A 24,477-nucleotide genomic window follows, 5' to 3' on the forward strand; every position below is an offset into this window, starting at 1 on the left:
TCATGAATAAAGGAGATCATGGGTGGGTTTCAGGAAAACGGTATCTCAAACTCTACAAAAACCGCACGCGTGCATCTTCTGCAGGCACCTCCATAGTTTTCAAGATGGTTATCAATGCTCTGTGCCTGCCCAGCCTCCGTACCCTTATTTAGAGACCACCTACATCCACACCCTCCTCGTTGAGGCTTCCTGGCGCAGCCTCTATGCGTAAGCTTCGTCCTGTCTCTGCACCACCCAAGTCCAGATTTTACTGATGTGTTATTATTGTTTTTTGTTTTTGGTTTGTTTTTCCCCCAAGCCCAGCTTTTTATGCCCAAGCATCAGGGCTGAAGCTTTCCCCGCCCCCGGGGCTCCGCTAAGCGCTCCGCGAGGGGCGGGGCCGGCCTCGGCGCGCACCGCCGTCCGGGAACCGCTTTACGATATATTGACTTTCATTTTACGACAAGCGGGGCTGCTTTGTGGCTGTCAACTTTCCCCGCGGTCCGAGCTGGTAGCCACAGTATCGTGGAGGCTGCAGCTGCGACAGCGGAGCGATGAGGCAGAAGCGGAAAGGTGCGGAAGGCGGGGAGCGGGAGTGGGGGTGGCAGGGAAGGGGCGCACACCTTCGCGGGCAGGTGCTGGGCCCAGCTCTTCCCCGCGGGAATCCGCTGCCTGACCCCGCAGCCCTCCCGCCTGGGGTCGGTCTTTCTGTCGGCTCCAGACCCCTCCCTTTTCGTTTTACCGATTGTGCTCCCTTAGACCAGCCTACCGCCGCTCTCTTCTCTTTGGCCGTCCGTTGGGGGCTTTTGCATAAATGGCAGAAAAACTTTTATTTCAAGGTATGTTCTCTAAGTAGTTAACGTGGTCGGTCGATTGAACTCGTTCTCGGATTCTTTCATTGTTGAAGGCTTTTTAAGGACACGTTGCACGTGTTGTTGTTGTTTCTTTCCCCCCCTTTTTCTTTTTTCCTTCTAGATTTCTTTTTTCAAGCCGTAAGTAATAATAATACACATGGACCTATCTGTGGGACAGTTAGGTCCATGTGTATTATTATTACCTCCCGAGTTAGCATGGAGCAATTCCATCTTTAGTTTCTCAACTGGATGGAATCAAATGTCAAGTGTTTTCTCACAGGTTTTATGATAATAGTAACTACCTTTTATTGAGGTTTTGCTAATCATTTTGAAGTTGATAACCACTCCCATTTCAACCACTCAACAAATGGAAGCTGAGATTCAAAGAGTTAAATGACTTTCCAGCCCAAAAATTATTCTTAGGAAGTGGAACTGGTTGGTCAGACTGGCTCTATGAACCCCAAAAAACTTTTTTTTTTAAAAATCAGTTTTTAGTTACTATGCTTCTTGACATCAACTGCAGTTTTTTGAAGCAACAAGTGTCCAAGTTACCCTCAGTTGTCTGTGGCATCCAACTCTCCTAGTACATGCCCCAAATTAGCCATCTTCTTCCTCTAAGTTGTCCCTTAATCTGTCAAGACGGGCAGCTCTACACTTTTAACTTCATCTATCACCAAACCCTATTAGCTCTTAGAAATTGCCTCTTGAAATAGTTTATTCCTTACCATTCCGGCCACCATCCTCTTAACTCACCTTAATCAATAGCTAATTTGAATAGTACTTTGGCTTTTGTAGACATTATTTCAGTTAATCCTTACACTGGTCTTGTGAGATGTGTATGTGTTATCCCAATTTTGCAGGTAAGGAAATGGAGCTTAGAAGTTACTGATCTTCTCATTATCACACAGCCCGGAGGGGTTGAGAGCTCCGGAGGGAGGCTGTCATCCAAGATTTTACTGTAAATCTTGAGGGTGTTTGTGTGTTTGTGTGTGTGTGTGTGTTTTACATTGTTGCCCTTTAAGAGTCTTTTACTTACTACCCGGATTTAAAAAAAAAAAATCTTTATTGTTGAAAGTATTACATATGTTCCCCTTTTCCCCCATTCTAGCCCACCTCCACTCTACCCCATATTACCCAGATTTTGTGTATTTTCACCGGCTGGATCACTTTTTGTATCCTCGTTTTCTTCTGTAAATTTAGTTTCCCTAAACACCACTTTCATATTTTTACTCCCAAACTTGAGATTATGTAATTCTCCACTATCTATTGAACTCCATTTAAATGTCTTTGCCTAGTAGCCAATGCGCCCTATAATCTATTAGGGTACATCTTACTCTATTCTGGTTAGACAGTGCTCCTTCGTACAAGGATAGGTAATTCCCCTTCCTAACATTGTTCCTTGTGGATTGCCATCTGTTTTGCTTGTCCAAATCCTGCTCTTTCATTAAAGACCCCTGTGCTGTGCCTTTTCCTCCATGAAGCCTTTTCTTACTAATTTACTTCTCCAGCTAATTCTTGATACACTCAAGGGCTATACAGGTGGGTTTCCAATCTTTATTTATTTTTATCACCTGAATCCTCCTTTTTCCTCCAAATTCTTATGCAGACACTTAGTATTAAACAGGTGAAAGCTGAGCTGCTTTGGTTGAAATGGAGAAAGAGGCCCTCCCTTCCCATCCTCTCCCCCTTCCTTTACCTCCACCACCAGCCCTCCCTCTGTTACACGGGCAATGAGGTGCCTTTCTAGAACTCTGAAGTGCTGAGTTACATGGTTTGGAGAGCATTTAGCCTTTGATTTTAGATGGACTTTTTCAACCCTTGTAGATTGTTTTGTTCGTGTTAGCCTTGTCGCATTAAATTAGAGGCAGCTTGGTACAGTGAAAAAAACATGGAAGTTGTTGAGAAAAGACCCGGATTTGAGTTAACTCTGCCATTTACAATGGCATCTTAACTTGCCTTAATTTTTCACATCTGTAAAGTGAGATAACGATACTCACCTTACAGTATTGTGAGGCTTCAGAGGAGATAAAGTAAATGAAAGGGCTCTATAACTGCCAGGCTTTCTCTCTGTGCTTCTTCCTGGGGACTTTATTATCATGGAACACCAGCTTTCTGTGTGAACAGGAAGCATGATTGCTAACAGCTCCCAACCTGAAATCTCGTAGTTTTTATCCTTGGAGAGATTGTGTTTTTTTGCCTTGAGGGGAAGAGCTCACATTGGCCTGACGTGGGTAGGTGCTGGTCAACTATAATTGCAGGGATGGGGTCATGTAAGAACATGTCAGCTTCCACTATTGCCTTTTAGACGAGAAGGGAAGCCTCAGCTGCCAAGAGAGGGTCATGATGGCGGACAGATTATATCTTAGAGATGCATTAAGATCCTTAGAGAGTATAAACCCACAACTTCTCTGTTACAAAGTAAATATTATCTGCAAGATATCTAGGTTTGAGTTTCAACTTCACCCCTTGATAGCATTGTCATGGGACAGGCAAATATTCCTGTTCTGTCTCACTGTGTTCTGAGAATCAGATGAAATAAGACATGTAAATGGAATTGTAAGTCTGGAGATACAGGGAAGCTACCTTTCCTGTGCAATTAGGTTCTTTCTCGTGTTTGTCGCTATCATTCTCGTGGTGTATGAGCTTCTAAAGCAAGCTCTTCCCATATATAGGTGAAGCCAGGTTTGTTTTAAAATAAAGATACCAAAGATACGATCATCTTGTAAACAGAGGTTCAGTGTCTTGTGAACTTGAGCTATTTATTTGGCATGGTTGGAATAATTTTGGAAGGAAAACGGATACTACGTAAAAACATCTTTACTGAATAATACGATTTTTTTACATTGTTAAATATTATCTTTCCAGGAGACCTCAGCCCTGCTGAGCTAATGATGCTGACCATAGGAGATGTGATTAAACAACTAATTGAAGCCCACGAACAGGGGAAAGACATCGATTTAAATAAGTAAGTGGATCTATAAAAAAGAAGGCAGTCTTATACTTAGGTAATAGATCTCTTATGAAATTATCAAATTCTACTTGTTTCCTATCTCATGCTTTATTTTTTACTTGAGAATTGAGCTTTTCTGCCCTGCCCAACCACTCATGGCAAAATTGTCCCATAGCCTAATAATACTAATAACTTCTAATATTTATTGGGCGCTTACTATGTCCCAGTCAGTGTTAGTGCATTGTATATATTAGATCCTTTCAGAAACTGTATGAGGTAGGTACTTATATCATCGTCATTTGATAGATGGGTAATCTGAGACAGAAAGGTTAAATAATTTGTCTAAAAATAAATGACTGTGATTGGCAGAGCTGGGATGTGGAAATATGTCTTCTGTCTCACCATATGCATGACCTTTCTTAAGACCCTATTCTCTGTTAGTTGAGATACTGTGATGTTTTACCCCTTCCTTGGAACATTGTGCTTATTTAGTTAACATTTGCTAAAGGAATAACTATCCTTTTTTGACTATGAAGACTATTTAACCTATCTATGATCCTCACCTGAGGATATATTTATCGATTTTAGAGAGAGGAAGGAACAGAGAGAGAGAGAGAAATATGGAAAGGTTGCCTCTCGCATGAGCCCCAACCAGGGACTGAACACACAACCTAGGTATGTACCCTGACTGGGACTCAAAACCTCAATCTTTCAGTGTATGGGACACTGCTCCAAACAACTGAGCCACACCTGCCAGGGCAAGACATTACATTTTAATCTTTTTTCTGCCATGTCTTTGGCAGGTTTTTTTTTTTTTTCTGTCATTGCTTATACTACCAATTATACAACTCTTTTTAGTGAGAATTTCTACTTACTATAAATTTTTATCATTCTCTTTTATTTAGACATCTAAAGCTAACGCTAGCTTCTCCTTAAAATCAGTTCCTACTCAGCTGTCGTCTTTGATTAGTTGTGTTAACCTTCACCCAAGCTTGAAACTAATGTAATCTTTGAATCATTTTCCTTAGGTCCAATTAGGGTCTCAGCTTTTATCATGTCGTTTCCCTGTGCAGGAACTTTAGCATGTCCCCAGTTGCTTATGGAGTTACATGCAGATTCCTCAGCCCATTATGTAAGGCCACTCGGTCTGGCTTCAGTCCACTTTTCCAGCTTTTTAAATTTCTGCATCTTTACATTGATAATCTTTTGCTTTCTGTCAAGTTGGTCTGCCCATATTTCTTAAAATATGTGTATATTTGTTTTTGCGTCTTCACATAAGACATCCTATTTGCTCTCAGTGTCATCTCTATGTTTTCACTGCATGTCTGAAGTCTGTTTTTTTTTTCTGGGCCCATTTTCTATGAATATCTCCCCAGCACACATTGAGTTACTCTCTTGAATGCTGGAAGTACTCGTTGTGTGTGTGTGTGTTTTATCACACACATTTATTTTTGTTCATGCCTATCTGCAAACATAGAGCATGAAATGACTATACCTTATACCTCCTGATATACCAAGTACTTCTGTAGTCTTTGGACATACTACACACTCAGTTCACATTTGTAGAAAATGATACAAACACCTCAATATTTTTAGGTAGGTTAAAAATTAGAAGTTAAGGTGACTGTTAGGGTTTGGCTAACAGTCAGGAAAAGAAAAGTTGTTAAAATTATAGAGAAGAATAAGTAATTATTAGTTGGGATAAAGTTACTCCTGGGGGTGAGAATCCTATATAATAAAAGGCTAATATGCAAATCGACCGAACAGTGGAATGACCAATCACTATGACACGCACTGACCACCAGGAGGCAGACGCTGAACACTGGAGCTGCCCCCTGGTGGTCAATGCGCTCCCACAGGGGGAGCGCCACTCAACCAGAAGCCGGGCTCATGGCTGGCGAGCGCAGTGGTGGTGGCAGGAGCTCTCCCATCTCCGCGGCAGCACTAAGGATGTCTGACTGACGGCTTAGGCCCGCTCCCCGAAGCTCGCTGCCTGTGGGGAGTTGGCCTAAGCTGGCAATTGGACACCCCCCCAAGGGCTCCCGGACTGCGAGAGGGTGCAGGCTGGGCTGAGGGATGCCCCCACCCCCCACCCCGAGTGCACGAATTTCATGCACTGGGCCTCTAGTAGGGTTATAATCAGGAAGGGGCAAACTGGTATTCTGAAGTTGATCATATTCTATTTCTTGAAATGTGGTTACACAAGTGGTTACCTTATAATTGTAAAAGTATATATGTTTTATGTTCTGTTTTTATGTATACTTTGTATTAGAAAAAGTTTTAAAATACTTTTGTGTAGCTTTCTTTTGTTTTTTTGTTTGTTGATCTGAGACAGTGGTTTGCAACCAGGTGTGATTCCCCTCACTCCTCCCAATAGACATCTGGCAATATCTGGAGATATTTTTGGTTGTTACAACAGGAAGAGGAGTGCTAGTGAGTAGAGGCTAATGATGCTGCTAAACACCCCACGACAGAATTAATCGGATTCCAAATGCAGCAGTGCCGAGGCTGAGAAAAGGTAGAATCCTTTGAAGCTGGAGCACCATTTTGAATGAGACCTACATGGTGTCATGTCCCGGGCCCCTGATATTTACAGTTGTTAAAGCCACTGTTGTCATCTGATGAAAGGGTAGAGGAGGAGTTGATGATATTATTTACAGGTCATTTCTTTTGGTAGCTTTTCTTTGAAATGCTGTGATCTGGATAATGCTAGATGTTTTACTTTCAGGGTGAAAACCAAGACAGCTGCCAAATACGGCCTTTCAGCACAGCCTCGCCTGGTGGATATCATTGCTGCAGTCCCACCTCAGTATCGAAAGGTTTTGGTCCCCAAGTTAAAGGCAAAACCCATCAGAACTGCCAGTGGGGTGAGTACTTATGGCTCTCAAATTAATTGATATATATAAAAGGTAGTTTTAAAAGGTAATTAATGGTGCAGAGTCATTCTATACATGGTGACTAAAGAGATTGACACAGTAGGGAATGCAGTGGGAGTCCAGAAGACAGAGACATCCTTGCAGTAAAAGGGACTAGGAAAGCTGAGTAGAAAGTGTGGAGCTTAGCTCCAGCTGGTTTGGCTCAGTGGATAGAGCGTCAGCCTGCACACTAAAGGATCCCGGGTTCCATTCCAGTCAAGGGCATATGCCAGGGTTGCGGGCTTGATCCCCAGTAAGGGGCTTGCAGGAAGCAGCCAATCAATGATTCCCTCTCATCACTGATGTTTTTTATCTCTCCTTTTCCCTCTCTCTCTGAAATCAGTAAAAATATATTTAAAAAAAGAATGTGTGGAGCTTGCTTGACATAAAGGATGCTCATATAAGCAGAAGAGAGCAGGCTCAAACAGTAATGGGAGCGAGGGCACAGGGAACTGAGGCGCAGAGAGAGAGAGAGATGTTGGAAGTGTGTGCAGGGAACAGTGCGTACACCAGACTGCCTGGAATCGATCATTCCTTTGGGAAAGCCTCAGGACATTGGATTGCAAAGTTAGTTTGGGATCAGCGTGTAAGAGTTCTTAAATGTCCCACCAAGAAACTGGACAATAGGAAACTGCTTAAGGTTTTTGAGAAAGGGAGTGATATGAACAAAGTAAATTTTCAAAAAATTACTTTGGATATAAGATGTAGGGTAGTTTGGAGACAAAACAAAAAACAAAAACGCGCACACACACAAAAAAACTTGTTAAGATACTCTTGGCTTGCCGAAACCGGTTTGGCTCAGTGGATAGAGCGTCGGCCTGCGGACTCAAGGGTCCCAGGTTCGATTCCGGTCAAGGGCATGTACCTTGGTTGCGGGCACATCCCCAGTAGGGGGTGTGCAAGAGGCAGCTGATCGATGTTTCTTTCTCATCGATGTTTCTAACTCTCTATCCCTCTCTCTTCCTCTCTGTAAAAAATCAAAAAAAAAAGAAAAAAAAAAAAGATACTCTTGGCTTTACCTAGAAGTGTGATGTGTTAAGAGCCTGAATTAGGGTAGGAGCTCTAGGATAAAAAGGATGGGTGGGAGAGATAGGATTTGGACCCTCTTAAAATATGGTACCCAAATTGAATTCTCTGTTCCTGATGTGATCTAAGAAGTTCAGTCTGGCCCTGCCTGGTTTGGCTCAGTGGATAGAACACTGGCCCGAGGACTGAAGGGTCAAGGGTTCGATTCCAGTGAAGGGCACATACCTCCATTGCAGGCAGGCTCAATTCTCGGCCCCAGCTGCCAGAGGCAACAAATTGAGGTTTCTCTCTCTGTCTCTCCCAGTCCCTTCCACTCTCTCTAAAAATCAGTGGAAAATATCCTCGGGTGAGGATTAACAAAAAAAGAAGTTCAGTCTGTTATTTGAATGAGGATATTATATTTCTAGTAATTGAAACTTGCATTGACTTCTTTGGTGGCTATATATCCTGGATTATATTACATTTATGGCTAATTAAACCCCAAAATTTCTACATGAAATGTACCAGCAATCCTGGTCTCTTCTCCCTTGTACTTAAAAGTGTTTTTGTTTTGTTTGTTTGTATCTAGGTAAAGACTCTTAAGAAAAACCAGTATTTCCAAATCTCTCACTTCCTCCTCTTTTCCCCAAGGGCAAACACTTTTAACTTTTAGTGGGTTTCTTAGCATTTACTTTCTTATCCCCAAATAATATGCTATATAGATAAGTCTTGAATTTTTGGTTTTGCCATTGTTTATGAGCTTGACACTGTGGAAGACGAAGATTGAGCAACCATTCAACCTGATATACTTGGCTTTATGACACCATTCTAACTGCTCCTCCTATCTCTGATCATTTCTTTATTTGAGGGCTACTCTTGTTCTGCTTGCCTCTAAAAATTGATGTTTTCTGTGGTCCTGGGCCCACTGTAGTTAGTGCTGTACATGCTTTCTTTGGTGATCTCATTCATTCACATTTTAAGTATAGCCGTATACTACTCCCTGCTCCAACCTCTCCCCAAGCTTCAGGCTCATTTCAGATTGCCTGTTAGACATCTCTCCTTTGACTCCATGTAGACCCTCACGTGTATCATAACCCAAACTAACCTCAGATGTGCTCATGCATCTTTCTTGTCCATCTTAGTTTCTAGTGCCCCCTTTCACTCAGTCTCATCTACTTCCTTTCCCTTCTTCCCAGGAATAAAATGCCTTGTTGATTCCTACCACCACTGGTAGGAATGTTTTATTTCTTGTTTAGATTATTTCAGTCATTTCTTAACCTGTCTACTTTGTCTTGCCTTCACCAGATGTATTCTGCAATGTCACCAGAGTAATCTATTAAAAATATCAGAAGTACACAGCTGATTTCTATGTGCTCTGCATCCTGACCTCCATGCTTTTATTTCTGCTGTTACTCTGGTGGTTCTTTGGTGTGTTTTTTTGGTGTGTTTTTTGCAGAGCAGTCTTCAGGTTACAGAAAAATTGAGCAGAAAGTACAGAGTTTTCATATACTTCCCTTTCTCCCCAGATTGCCCTATTATGAATACCTGGCATTCGTTTGGAGCATTTGTTACAATTCATGAACCGGTATATTGTTACACTATTATTAACTGAAGCTTACAGTTTTTACATTAGGGTCCCTCATAGTGTTGTACAGTAGGTTTCACCAAATGCGTAATGTCATGTATTCACCATTAGCAGGATCATATAGAATGGTTTCACTGCCTTAAAACTCCCCCGTTCATCCTTTCCTCTGCTCCAGACCTCTGGCAACCACTCATGTATTTACTGTCTCCATACCTTTGCCTTTTCCAGAATGTCATGTAGTTGGAAGCAGTCTGTAGCCTTTTCAGATTGGCTTCTTTCATTTAGCAAGATGCATATAAGGTTATGTCTTTTCAGTGGCTTGATAGTTCATTTGTTTTTCGTGCTGAATAATATTCCACTGGATGTACCACAGTTTATCCATTCACCTATTGAAGGGCATCTCGGTTGTTTTCAGTTTTTGGCAATTATGAACAAATCTGTAAACATTTGTGTGAAGGTTTTTATGTACTCAGAGGTTTTCAATTCATTTATGATTATTGGATCATGTGATAAGACTATGTTTAGCTTTGTAAGAAACTGTCAAACTGTCTTCCAAAGTGGCTGTACCATTTTGCATTTTTCATCAACAGTGAACGAGACTTCCTGTTGATCCACATGCCTGCCAGCAGTCAGTGTTTGGGATTTGGGCCATTCTCATATGTGTGTGCAGTGGTGCCTCATTGTTGTTTCAATTTGCAATTCCTGAATGCCATCTGATGTTGAATATCTTTTCATATACTTGTTTGCTTTCTGCATGTCTTCTTTGTTGGGGTGTCTGTTCAGATCTTTTGCCCTACTCCTAAATGGGTTATTTGGTTTTTTATTGTGAAGTTGTAAGAGTTCTTTGTATATTGAAGGTACACATCTCTTATCAGAAAGGTGTTTAACAAATGTTTTCTTCTAGTCTGTGGCTTGTCTTTACATTCTCTTAACAGTATCTTTCTCAGAGCAGGACTTCCAAATTTTAATGTAGTTAAGCTTACCAGTTTTTCTTTCATGGATTGTGCTTTAATGTTGTATGTAAAAACACATGGCAAAACTGAAGGTCACCTAGTTATCTTCAAAAAGTTTTACAGTTTTGCATTTTACATTTAGGTCAATGATCCATTTTGAGTTTGTATTTAAGGGTTTTTGTTTGCTTGTTTTGCTTAGAACCGTGGTCGGCAAACTGCGGCTTGTGAGCCACATGCGGCTCTTTGGCCCCTTGAGTGTGGCTCTTCCACAAAATACCACGGCCCGGGCGAGTCTGTTTTGAAGAAGTGGCATTAGAAGAAGTTTAAGTTTAAAAAATTTGGCTCTCTAAAGAAATTTCAATCGTTGTACTGTTGCTATTTGGCTCTGTTGACTAATGAGTTTGCCCACCACTGCCTTAGAACACCATGTTTGTTGTTATTCTTAGTAGTGTCACTATTAATTACAACTATAGCTACCACATGTTGCCTACCTGTTACATTCCAGCCACTGTGCTGGTATGTTTTCTAATTTAATCAGTTTTGAGGGATAGGTAATACTGTCTTCATTTTCCAAAATAGGAAAATGCACAGCAAGAGGCAGAGGAAAGATTCAAACCTACACCTCTCTGGCAGACTCCAAAGTCATTGCTTTTTCTACTTTATCAGTAACTTTTAAGCAGTATTCAACAAAACTACAGGATTCCTTAGAGTTTTTTAGGAGCTGCTGAAGAGAATAGTATAGGCAAGCTGTGGGAGCAGGTCTCATCTCTACTTCATCCAGGGCTACTGCTTTTAATCTTATAAATTTGGGTTTTAAGTAAAACATTACAAAATAAGAGTTCTGCTTCTTTTAACATGTTTGGAAACTACTGAATATTGCTTCCCTGGCCCTCTGCCTTGTTAGCTCAGTTAACTCTTACTCAGCACGGTTGTAAGCCCCTCCTGGAAGGCTTTCCTGACTCCCCTGGTCAGGGCTCATTAATCCCCTTCTTTTGGCATTCCCAGGATTTTCTGCATTCCCAGGATTTTCTACATGCGTGTGGTTTTGAAATAGCGTATTTCTGTACGCCTAAGGCAGTTTTGCTAGGTTCGATTTTAGAGGACCGGGGCAGTGTGTTCATATTTTTGTCGTCTCAGGCACCCCCTGCTCTGTGTAGCTCTAGAACATGGCCTGTCTATGTAGGAGGCCCTCAGTAAAACATTGCTGAATTAGGTTGGCCTCATCAGTGGTATATATTGGTTGTGTCTCATTTTAAATAAAAACGTTTGTTTGAAACAATTAGTTTTTCAATCAGATCAGAATATTTATGTATTTTGACGTTTCTCTAGAGATCATTATTGCATGTTTTACATTACATTTTAATAATTTTTATTATGAAAAATAATCACAAACTTACAGAAAAGTCGAAAGTCCAGTACAAAGAACATTCCTCCCCTCCCCCAGGCATTTAAGAGTAAGTTGTGAAACTCAAGCCTTTGAATACTTTGGTGCATATTTCCTACAAGTTAGGACATTTTCTTACATTGCCGCAATACAGCCATCCAAGTCAGGAATTTAACACTGATACATTACTGATGTCTAATCCTCAGACCTCATTCAAGTCCCACCAGCTGTTTCAAGAATGACTTACAGGACCCAGTTCAGAATTACATGTTTCATTTAGTTGTCATGTCTCTTCAGTCTGGACACTGCTGTATTTCCTTGATTTCATTACTTTAACACTTGAGGATGTCAGGCAAGTTATTCTGTAGCATGTTTCTCAATTTGGTTTAATCAGATGTTTCTTCATAATTAGATTCAGGTCATGTGTCTTTGGCAGGAGCATTACAGAAGTGATTCTGTATTACTGCATCCCATCAGGGGACATAATTTCATTTTGTTTTGTCACTGATGTTTTCATTCTGATCAAGGTGATGTCTGCCAGACTTCTCCTCTGTAAAGTCATTCTTTTCCACTTTGTAATTAAGAAGTTTTGTGTGGTAAAGTATGTTTGTAAATATTATGTAAATATCCTCCTGTTCCTTATCAGACTTCCAACTTACTTATTCATTTATTTGTATGAGTGGCTTCATGGTTTCTTATTAGGCGGGTTATAATCATTATTTATTTCGATGCACAAATTATCCCAGGTTTGACCCGTGGGAGCCCTTGCAACCTGGTTTCTATGTCTTTTTTAAAAAATGTCCCCATCATTCTTTGAGCAGTTTCTAGCTTTCTGTCATAATAAAATGTTCCAGGCTCATCTTGTACTTTCTTTGCCCGGGCCCTGGAATCAGCCTTTTCTCTCAGGACTCCTGGTTCCTTTTAGTAGAGAAGGGCATTTAGAGGCCAAGATCTGAGCGCTGGATATGCTATTAGGGTGTTGCTGCTTCCAGACCCTCTCAGTGGGTCAAGCTAGGAAATATATATGCATACATACATACATACATACGTGCACACACATATACATAACACATTTGCTTCCATATTATTGGTATATCAGTCTGTTAAAAACTATGAGTTCACAATAGTACCTTCAGTTCTATCCAGCACACAGAGTTCATTTTAGTTCTGTCCCTTTCCACATTTATAACTTTCTTCTCTGACAGTAAGAAACCTGGCTTGCATTCACCTTAGTGTGTGCCTTTATTTGAGTAACCACTCCTATTTGTAACCAGGCTCATATTTCCACAGAAGGCCTATCCCTTCTTTCTCAAGCAGATACTCTCCTCACTCACCCAACTTGGGCTCTGAAAGACCCCTCTGAGAATATTTTACACACACTGTGAAGTCTAGTTCCTAGTTTGTCTCTACTCTAAATATTGAGATCTAGTGTGTGCACAAGGAGTTTAGATGTAATTGTGTAGAATTGCATAAAGTAGTTTTTTTCTACTAGGCTATTTTTCTTCTAGGCTATTTTAGTAAAACAAATCAGAGAGAATAAGAATCACTGTGACTTTAAAAATTATTTCTTATTTTTTACTTAATTTATTGTGAAGTCTAATACAAACTATATGCAATGCATATGTACATTTTAGAGAGATCAGTGTTATTTTCAAATAACATTGAAAAGAGATCACCCTTGTACCCACTACTGCTCAGCTTCAGAAATACAGCATTACCAATACCTTTGAAGCCCGTGTGCCTCTCATTCCATTCCCCTCCCTTTTTCTGAGATATAACCTCTCTCCGGGATTTTCTATCAATTCTTTCATAATAGTTTTATATTCATCTTTCTTTTATAGATTGCTGTTGTAGCTGTGATGTGCAAACCCCACAGATGTCCACACATTAGTTTTACAGGAAATATTTGTGTGTAAGTATGATGATTTTGCTAAGTTGTGTGTGTATATATTTTAACTCAATAAGTTCCCTAGAGCCTTAACCAGTGCATGCTGGTAATATTTAAAACTTTGATTTAATAGATTCATAAGTTAGTTCTTTGAAACGGCAACCATTGATAGGATATTTTGTTTTAAAAATGAAACAGATTTTAATTTGTTACAATATGCAATAAAAAATACATAGGTAATAGAACTCAAAACAGTATAAAATCTGTTAATTTCAGTAAATAGTTCTGTTAACGCAATTAAAGAAACATGGAAATTCCAAATGTCAGAAATTTTAAATGAATTTGGGTCAGAAAAGTATAAAAATAAAGTTATTTTTATAAATAACCTTTAAACTTTTAAAATTTAGATAATTTGGAAAAATTAGCAGAAGAATATGCATGATTCCAAGTAGAAAGATTAAATAGGTGAGTGATATTCTTAAGTGTAGTTACCAGTTACCAAGAGAGCACTCGGAATATCATTCCAAAGTTAGGAAAACTTAGGTCCTGTTATTTGCCCCTAAAATCTTAAATCTTTGAAATAATAGTGATGGCAGTATTCTGAAAATGATTGTAATAATGTTCCCTTATATGTTCAACTTGTTTACTTGTTAGTAGAAAATATTATTTATAGACACTGCAAGGTAGACTTTTCTCTTAGAATTTGAAGATGAAACTTGTTGTCTGGATTTTATGGAGACAACAATATTTGGACTCGACTGTTGAATTTAGTTTTGTATCTGACATCTTCATTCTTCTGTTTATTGGCAGATACTGCCCTGGTGGACCTGATTCAGATTTTGAGTACTCAACCCAGTCTTATACTGGATATGAGGTAAAGTAATGTGAGGTTGTCCTGAGGAAATGTTACAACATACTTTGCCTGTGTGTGCTTTTACAAGTACTAGGTTTCTTAAAATTTTTATTTTTTTCCTGATTACAAAGGTTATTTTTTCCTGACTACATACCGTATTTTCCGGTATAAGATGACTTTTTAACCCAGGAAAATCTTCTATACGCCCAGTCGTCTTATACGCCGGAAAATACGGTATATTTTTCTAGTTACCAGAGAAATCCTTATGGAAGCATTTATTATTAATATATGTCAAACAAGCATTTTATGACTTTAAATCTTACCAGCATCATTTTGAAGGTAGATGCTACTATTATCCTGGTTTAATGGATAAGGAAACACAAGCCTTAAACAACTGGCTCAAAGACTCACTCCGAGTCAGTGACAAAGCCAGGCTTTGAATTCTGTGTTTCTCACCACTACATTGTACTACCTGTGTGTGTAGCAGTGGAAAAACTGACAAGGTCCCTTGTCTTGTGGAATTTACATTCTAAAAGTGGGAGGTAGACAATAAAGAAACAAAACAAAAAAGAAATATCAGGTACTAGTAAATGCTAGACAGAGAAGTGAAATTGTAAGTTATAGCTGGGTGGGTAATTTAGCTGTGGTGGTTAGGAAGGGATTCTCTGAGGAGGTGATGTTTTAACTGAGTCCTGATGACAGGAAGGGGCCTTTCAAGAATTTCAGCAACGAGCATTTCCAGCAGAGAGAATAGCTAGAACAAGGAGCCATGTTAGGAATGACGGTGGGATGTTCTGGAGCAGTGGTCGGCAAACTCATTAGTCAACAGAGCCAAATATCAACAGTACAATGATTGAAATTTCTTTTGAGAGCCAAATTTTTTAAACTTCTTCTAACGCCACTTCTTCAAAATAGACTCGCCCAGGCCGTGGTATTTTGTGGAAGAGCCACATTCAAAGGGCCAAAGAGCCGCATGTGGCTTGCAAGCCGCAGTTTGCCGACCACGGTTCTGGAGCATAGAGGGTAAGAGGAAGAATGAGTTTGGAGAAACAGATGTCATAGTGACTTGTAGGCCAGGGCAAGGAGTTTGGATTTTATTATAGGTGACATGAGAAGTCATTAAGATTTAAAGGAATTGTCCTGGTTGGTGTGGCTAAGTGGTTAGAGCATTTGGCCTGCATACTGAAGGTTCTTGGGTTCTAGTTCAATTCCCGGTCAAGGGCACGTACCTGAGTTGTAGGTTCAATTCTGGCCCAGTCGGAGTGTGAAACACATTGATGTTTCTCTCTCTCTCTCTCTCTCTCTCTCTCTCTCTCCCTCTCTAAGAATCAATGGAAAAAAATATCCTCCAATGAGGATTAACAATAATAAAAAAGATGTAAAGGAATGATATAATCCAGTGTAGTTTTTTAAAAGATCATTTGATGGTAACAAAGGCTTAGAGTGGGAGCAAGAGTGAAAGAGGAGACCAGTGAGCAGGCTTTTGAAGCAGCCAGCCTCTTCAGAGAGGCAGTAGCCAGCTATGTGACTTTATTTATACATACATATATATATATATATATATATATATATATATATATATATATATATACACACACACACACACACACACACACACACACACATATACATACACACACACACATACACACACATATGTATATATATGTATATGTATGTATATATATATTAGTATATGTTTTCTTAATTTTTTACCTGTTTTTCATAGTTCAGATTTTTGAAAATAAAAAAGGAATTATTCAATGAAAAGGTTCCTTGTCATTCTTGTCCCCTCCCTGTCCCTTTCTGCTCCAGTCCCTCCACCCCCAACAGACAATCAGTATTATCTTTCCTATATATCCTTTAAAAATATTATATGGATATGTAAGCACATAGTTATTCTTTATATTCTTTATCCTACTTTTTTACATATAAGCTGCTGTATCAAAACCTTGCACCTTGCCTTTTTCATTTAGCAATATATTTTAGAAAACATATCAGTATGTTGTTTCTTGGTTGTAGAATATTCCATTATATAGAAATATAAAGGCTTTTTTGTTAAGCCATATTTAAAGGTTATTTTACCAAATAACTCTCTTGAATATGTATGCACATCTATGTAAGTAATATAGCAATTTGTGTTGTTTCTATAAGTGTTTATACAAAGATAAATATGATCTAAGAAGACGCCCTGCTGTCAGATACTCATGACAGTGGGGGTGGAGACTAGCCAGATGCTACAGGACATATTTTGAAGACTGAGAAAGGAAGAAAGGAGCACAGGAGAATTTTATTTTTAATACACCCTTTGAAACCACTTTTTATTTTTAGTTTAGTGTGGGCATAACACAATCTTTTTCTCTTTTTTTCTCAGCCAACCTCCATGCGAGCTATTCGTGCTAGATATGACCCTTATATACAGACAAGACACCGCATAGAGCAGGTGAGTTTTTAAAAAGCAGTTTTAAATTAGATTTTTATACTTAGAGGTATTATTTCTTGATTTGAGTTGTACCTGAAATAAGACTAAAAGAGTATTTTTCCCCTTTATAAGTTTTTACTATCCATCTGAGGGAGGGAGACTATTTTGCAATACCTAGAAAGATCGGAACTATCAGTTCCTTTAGAGACTATTGTTTTGTATTCTATAGACTTCAATTTGTAGGCAGTCATTTATGGTATGAAATTTACAGAATGTAAATGTGTGGAAACACGTAGGCAGTAGGTGGATGGATTGAAGTTTAGCTTTCCTGGGCCACATGAGTTTTGTGCTGTTTGGTGGAGTAGGAATAGGGAATTGACTGCAAAGGGATGTGAGGAATACTTGGGGGCTGTGGAATCGTTCTGTATCATGATTGTCATGGTGGTATAAAACTCCAAACATTTATCCAAACTCATCCAATTTATCCTTAAAATTAATTGTTCCTATTGTATGTAAATTATACCTCAGTATAGCTGATTGAAATCAAGAACTTTGTAAATGGCCATGCTCTGTTCAAGAAATCTGAACATTAATACAGTTTTATTTTTACAGATTTTACAATTTTAAACTTGTCCAATTAAAAAAAATGTGAACACTGTGTAGTTTTCATAGTAACATCTAGTAGGGCAACCACAAAATCTCAACTGGAAAGTAATATATACCATAGTCAGTAAGTCACTCTATTTATCTAACTGTCACTATTAGTGAAGACCATCCGGTTCTGATTTTCACTTCACTGTCACCCAAGCATGTGTGGATCGGGATGGCCAGCTATAGGAGAGGACCCCACTGGGGGCAGGGAGCCTAGGTAGTATGGAAAAGCATGTTCTAAACTGACCATTGCTTTGATTTCTCTTTTAGCCATGATATTTATATTTAATTTATTTAAAATGTTTACTATGTGAAATGTTTTTGTTTACCAGAAAAGAGCATGGATTTTAAAAGATTTACAAACTATCATGGAGCAGTGATTTTTTTTTTTTTTAACTATAAATTACTAGAATCATCACAGCTTTTCCAAAACATGAGCCACATCTTTACCTCTGGATGTACTGCTTACGTCTGGTTTGGGGTCCTGCCAAGATATTCTGAAAAAGATATCAGGATGATTTTGTTGTGTATCTCTTGCAAACCATAGACATATAGAATATTCTTTTAATCTTGATTTATATACACATATATAAACATGCTTACATATATATTTTTAAAATATATATGCATAGGATGTATTTATGCATATAGATATGTAAATATGTATACATACATAAAGATATAAATATGTATAAATTATTTGCTATTTTCAGAAACAAATATTAAGCATACACATCCTTTATATAGTACATTCATTTGAGTTCATAATTTGGTAGCAACTTAACCCAGTTTTTTCAAGCCTAAGATATGGCAAGAAATTTAAATATCTGTTTTTGAAAATTAGAATCTTGGCTTATTGTGGTTGATAAAATCAAAGATCTGTACCATTTGCATCTCTAATAGTAGAGGCATTGTATTTCATATTTTATTAATCAGATTTTTATTTTCCTCCCAGAAAGGAGGTTTGAGGTTCTACCTATGTCCAAAATCCTCACAATTGATTTAAAACTTTAAAGTTTTAATTTACAACTGCTTTCTTAATTTCTGTTTCTAATCTAGTGTGCTTTTTCTTTCATTTGCATCAAGTCCTGATTATGTTGCGTGAATTATCTCCTTTGTCCCCAAGGCTTACCACAAAGTCTGGCATAAAATACATGATTGATAAATAGTTGCTTATATTTGCCTTTACTGCTTTCTAGTTTATATTCTGTGTGTTTTTAAAATTTCCACTCTGTAGGTATTAACATCAAGCTTCTTGTTTATTATTTTTAATTCTCACTCTCCCTCTTTATTTGAGCTATACTATTTTTTTTTTATTTCAGAATCTGGAGTCTCTTTTTAATCCACAGAACTTGCTAAGTATGTTTAATTGCGTCTCATTTTTAAACTATACTGATGAAAACACTGCAAAATACAATTAGAAATTTGCAGTACTCTCTTAGGATAGTGATTGTATCCTTTTAATGTTGATTAATTTATGTCTTTCAGTTGAAACAGCTTGGTCACAGTGTGGATAAAGTGGAGTTTATTGTGATGGGTGGAACATTTATGGCCCTTCCTGAAGAATACAGAGATTATTTTATACGCAACTTGCATGATGCCTTGTCAGGACATACCTCTAACAATATTTACGAGGCAGTCAAGTAAGAAATCATTATGTTGTCATATTCCCCAAAGTGGTTGTCAGTTTATCTTCCTAGCAGGAGCCTGTGAGAATCCCTTTGGCTCTACATCTACATCCCTCTTCCTTCCTTTCTTTCCTTTTTTTTTTTTTTTTTTTGGTGGGGGCAGAGGGGCCCCAGAAATAGATTTCATGATTTCTAGTTGCATACTTTTGATGGATTGTAAGGTTAAATATGTTTTTCCCAGTTTTATTGAGTTATATTGACATATCACTGTATATATTACGGTGTACAGCAAAATGATTTGAGTTACATGATTACCACAATAAGTTTAAATTAACATGTATCATCTTACACATCCCTAGTTCTTGTAGTTACTTCTGTTTTGTGGGAATGGATTATTTCCATTTAAATAATTGCTTTTTTTTTTTTTTTAAGTGAGTATGGTTTGTTGATATTAGTATTCTCAAGAGAAAGAGTGGTTCACAAGATCCTGTGAAGATCTTTTTAGCCGTAGGCTGGTCTAAACTGTAGGCAGGAGTAGTTTTAATTGAGCTAGTTGAGTTTTTAGCCCACCCCGTAAGAGCCCTGGGTACTTTGAAACATTTAGCTGCTATAAAATCAACAAAACAAGTGACTAGTATTAAGTAACCATTATTTTCTTTATAAATAGCAACTTTTTAATAATTATTAAATAATGTGTTTATGAATTGATCATTTATTTATTCCAAAGTCTAGTTGACAAAACAGAATTATGCATTCTTTTGATACCTCATATCAATTTTTAGCAAGAAGAATTCTAAAGTTTCATATATAATTCAGTGATTTAAGAAGTGAAAGTTTTTTTTTTAACTTTTTTTTTTTTTTAATCCTCACTCAGGGATATTTTTTCCATTGATTTTTAGAAAGAATGGAAGGGAGAGGGATAGACAGAAAGAAACACCGATGTGAGAGAGAAACATAGATTGGTTGCCTCCCACTTGGTTCTGACCAGAGTCAGGAGCCTGCATCTGAGGTGCGTGCCCTTGACTGGAATTGAACCCGAGACTCTTCAAGTCCACAGGCTGACACCCTATCCACTGAGCCAAACTGGCTAGGGCAAGAAGTGAAAATCTTAAAATAATTTTTATTTTCAGAAGTTTCAGGAACACCTGGCTAGTCCCTCTTATTGATGGGATGTTTTTGTTTTGTTTTGTTTGTTTAATATATTTTTATCGATTTCAGAGAGGAAGGGAGAGGGAGATAGAAATATCAATGATGAGAATCATTGATTGGCTGCTTCCTGCACGCCCCCTACTGGGGATCAAGCCCACAACCCGGGCATGTGCCCTTGACCAGAGTTGAACCTGGGACCCTTCAGTCCACAAGCCGATGCTCTATCCACTGAGCCAAACTGGCTAGGGTGACGGAATGTTTATTGAGGGCACACCAGATGCTATGCACTGTTAAAGGCACTGGGAACAACATGGTGACCAAGACAGATGCTGTCCTTGCCCTCGTGGTACTTGATATTTTACTAGTTCAACAAATAATAAATAGTAAGTGCTATGATGGAAATAGACTACTGTGCTAGAGAATAAATAGGGTGACTCTCTAGACGAAGTGGTGATATTTAAGCTGAGATCTGAAGTGTGAGGGAGACTCAGGCCAAGAACAGAAAAAGATAAGAGAAAGGCACTGAAACGGGGAAGAAGTTGGGCTGTTAGGAACGGAGAGGAGGCCGAGGCAGGCAGAGCCCATTGAACAAAGGAGGAAATGTCATGAGATGAGCTTGAAAGTGAGGTGTGGGCCAGATTTTATACACTCGGGGAATTAAAGTTTTATTTGAAATGAGGTAGGAAGTAGAGTGGTTTTAAGCAGGAGAGTGCCATATTCAAGGTGATAAGATGGTCATTCTGACTGTTGTCTGGCTAATGGATTAGAGCAGTGATTTTCAACCTTTTTCATCTCATGGCACACATAAACTGCTAAAATTTTGCAGCACACCAAAATATGTTTTTGGCCGTTCTGAAAATAAAAGGTATAATTTTGATTCATTCACACCGGACAGCTATTGTTGTGTTGGCTGCTATCATTTTTTAAATTTGATAATCTAAGGGAAAAGAGGTCAGTGCTCCGGACTAAATAGTCAGGATTTGCATGTTTTAAAATCCGTGCAGCATACCTGTTGAAAATCTCTGGATTAGATGGGGTACAAAAGTCAAAGTAGGAGACCAGAGAGAAAGACGGTTGTGTCCATCCTGGCTCAGGTGAGAGTGGTAATAGTAATGATGGAGAAGAGAGGGTGGATTAGACCTGTATTTGTTGTTGCAGCTGACAGGACTCTGGGTTGGGTTGGGAATAAGAAAGAGGAAGGCGTCAAGGATGACACTCGGGTTTGGGTTGTGGGAAACAATAGATAGTTTCCACCATCGTATACTGAGGCGGAAAAGACAGAGGGAAGAACAGGTTTATGAGAGAAAATGTTTTGTTTTGATTTTTTAGATAGGCTAAGTTTGAAATGCTTAGGATATATCCAATTGGATGTCAGGAGGGCTATACAAAAGATCCTGGGCTGACGGTGCAAATTTTGGGATTATCTGCTCATACATAATATTTAAGGAATTGGTGCTAGGATTTAAGAAATTGGGGCTAGGAATGTTTTTTTGTGCCCTCCTACTTCCCCTACCCCCTTAACTTCTTTTACTCTCCTTTAGGTTTGTAAACATGAAAGAAAAAAAAAAGAGAGGCTTTTTCATTAAGTTGAAATAAATACCAACGATAGCTCGAGGGGCCTGTGTAAAGAGCTCAGCACTGGGAGAGTGTGTGTGAGCATCCTACTTTGATTATCTCAGATAAAGTGACAGGTTAATTCTGTATCCATGAATTTAGACTTAACAGCTGGCCAGTGTCATCTCTTCCGCCTGCAGGGGACATAGAAGCAGGATGAGATGGTGACCGTATTTCCATATTTGTATTGCTCATTCAAAACCTTGATCATTCATGAATATGAGTCATGCTTATTAGTCAAGTGCTGAAGTCTTTCAAACTTTAGAGGAGTAATGATGTCATCCAACTCAATACTGAAAATCAAATGATTGCTTAGAATAAGATGTAATCTGAGGGAAAAGAATCTTAATTCATTCAAGGCCCTGTGACATTGGAATAGGAACAGTACCTCAGAGGGTTAGTTACTAAAATTAACTCCCTAGCAGGATAATCTATCAAGACTATTAAATTTTTCTACCCATGCTTATATATTACCTTTTTATTTTCAGTGCAGCTATTCTTGTGTTGCAGACCTTGCATATTAAGTGGAATTGAACTATGAAAATATATGGGATTTGCCTTGTCCCCCAAGCCCCCACAAGCCCTCTAAAAGTTGGCCATATTGCCTTTCAGCTTACAGTTTGGGTCCCCTGAATCATATAGCTAGGCCAACTGAAGAGCTGCATAATGAATTTTTAGGATGCATGTGGTTTGACATTTTCATCAGTTGAAGCTTTAAAAATTTCTCTTTATTCTTGGTATAAAGTTTAGCTTTATTTTTGCAGAAATGTTCCGATGCCTAGTGATATTTGTAAATTGTCTGTTCTTGGAGTGAAAATAGAGCTTTATATTATAACTAGCTAGCTTCAGATCACAATATGTTTGTAGAAAAGGCCCTTTGGAGAAGAAAGCGTCTTTCCGTAATGTTCTAGGCAAAGATAGCATTGTTTTCTTTCTGTTCTTCAGTTTACCTCAAGAGGGCAACAGACACTACTTTCAGATTAAAATTTATATATAATTTGAGTCATCATTGCAACAAATCTCATGAATGGCTCTTGGGAAGTAAGAAGGGTACAATCTGAGAGCCATAAAACCCTGCCAAGCCATACTTGACGTGTTTTGCTCTTTTCTCCTAGTCTCTGTGCTTTTATGAGATAATCTAAAAAAAAAAAAAATTCCATTTGTGGCATCTTATTTGCTTTGGTGAGATAAATGTTTACTGTAATAGAGTTGGTATTTGTTTTTGAGGGAAACGTCATATAATTTTAAACAGTAGCCTGGTTTGTGTCAGAGAATTTAGAGATACAGGAAACTGTTTTCAGATGTTAACATCTTTGTGAAATAAAGAGCAGCCCAGAGATGCTGTGTTTTGGACATAACGTGTTTTCCTCAACGTTTTTGGATGCGATGTGTATCTTCTTGTTCTCTGTGTTACCTTGCCTAGAGCATGTTCCTGAAAACTGGTTGGGTTACCCAGGGTAGCTGACCTCTCAGGTGGAAAGTGATGAACTTCATATTTCTTTTACTATTCCTTGATATTAGTTGTTTTTGCTTGCTAACTATACTGATGTAATACTTTTATTAGCGGAGATTTTTTAGTTCAAAGATTAATTTTAAATTCAGTGAAAAATTACATATTGTGACAGATGAGTCAACAATGTTTAAAGTTAAAAGTCTGTTCAAATTAGGGTTAGCTTGTGTGTCCCTGTTTTTTTATCATGTGTCTGATCTGATTAAAGTTTTGTTTTTTATCTGAAAGATTAAAAGTTAGAGTAAGAAAAAGCCCTATAAAGGTGAACCTAGTTATTATTGATGGCAGGTTAGTAGCAAAAAGTATGCTTTATCCTTGCAGATGGAAAAATGGGAAAGCTGAGTGAATAGAAAGTTGAAGGACAAAGCAGGTAAGGTTTCTGTGAAGGCTCATTAAATCAGGCAAAGTGATAATCACTGATTTCTGTCCGCTAGACTGAGACTCTGCAATCATCTCCAGAGAGCAACAATTGCTGGTGACTATCGTCTTCTAAAAGTCATAGCTCTGGAGATGAAAAGGGCCCGCAGTGGGATCTGAGTCACGCATTCGCCAAAATGCAAATTTTGCGAAATAACTCAGAACAACCTTTTAAAATAGTTTTATTCCTTTTTAATCAGCTCTGCCCAGAAGCAGTTTTACATTCAATCTTTAATGCTCCTTGGCTGTTTTCACAAGATGCAATTTAAAAGGGTAGTTACCCATCAAGAAGTGGGTGAGTCAGACCTTCTCCCTGTGGAATTTTTAATTCGTTTCCGGTCCTTTCTCTCTCCCCCCCCCCCCCCCCCCAATCAATGACTGAATCCTTCAGCTATATCTTGCGTTTATTAGAAAAGCTAAAGTGCTAGGAATGCCGGGTACCAGGCTTAAAAGATAATTCCATAGACTTGCAGAGTTATGAAGGAAGCAAAAGCAGCCTAAGAAGGTCTGAAAGTGACTGCTGTCTTGCTGCCTTGGCCGTGTTTCTGGCTGGCTTCAGAACCTCCTGCGTTTCTGGGCTTTGGCTCTAATACTTCCCCACCCCTCGCTTGATATATTGACCACTTTTACTTCCTTCTTTGGTCAACCTGATTTGTGTACATGCTGACCTGGATCCTTATCATTGGCAGCCCAACCTAGGATACAATCTTAGTCATCTTA

The 24,477-nt window shown here is 38.6% G+C and overlaps 1 protein-coding gene across 1 annotated transcript in view; it reads left to right on the top strand.

The window, feature by feature from the left end:
• Positions 1 to 444: 444 nt before the first annotated feature.
• Positions 445 to 24,477, top strand: part of ELP3 (elongator acetyltransferase complex subunit 3) — a 95,109-nt gene continuing 71,076 nt past the window's right edge. The window contains exons 1-7 of the mRNA XM_079770952.1: positions 445 to 552; positions 3,699 to 3,798; positions 6,512 to 6,650; positions 13,467 to 13,537; positions 14,324 to 14,387; positions 16,741 to 16,809; positions 18,928 to 19,082. Coding sequence (XP_079627078.1) covers positions 534 to 552; positions 3,699 to 3,798; positions 6,512 to 6,650; positions 13,467 to 13,537; positions 14,324 to 14,387; positions 16,741 to 16,809; positions 18,928 to 19,082 — 617 coding nt within the window. The 5' untranslated portion in view covers positions 445 to 533. The remainder of the gene's footprint in view (positions 553 to 3,698; positions 3,799 to 6,511; positions 6,651 to 13,466; positions 13,538 to 14,323; positions 14,388 to 16,740; positions 16,810 to 18,927; positions 19,083 to 24,477) is intronic.

This window comes from Cnephaeus nilssonii (genome assembly GCF_951640355.1).
Source record: "Cnephaeus nilssonii genome assembly, chromosome: 5".
NCBI lineage: Eukaryota > Metazoa > Chordata > Mammalia > Chiroptera > Vespertilionidae > Cnephaeus > Cnephaeus nilssonii.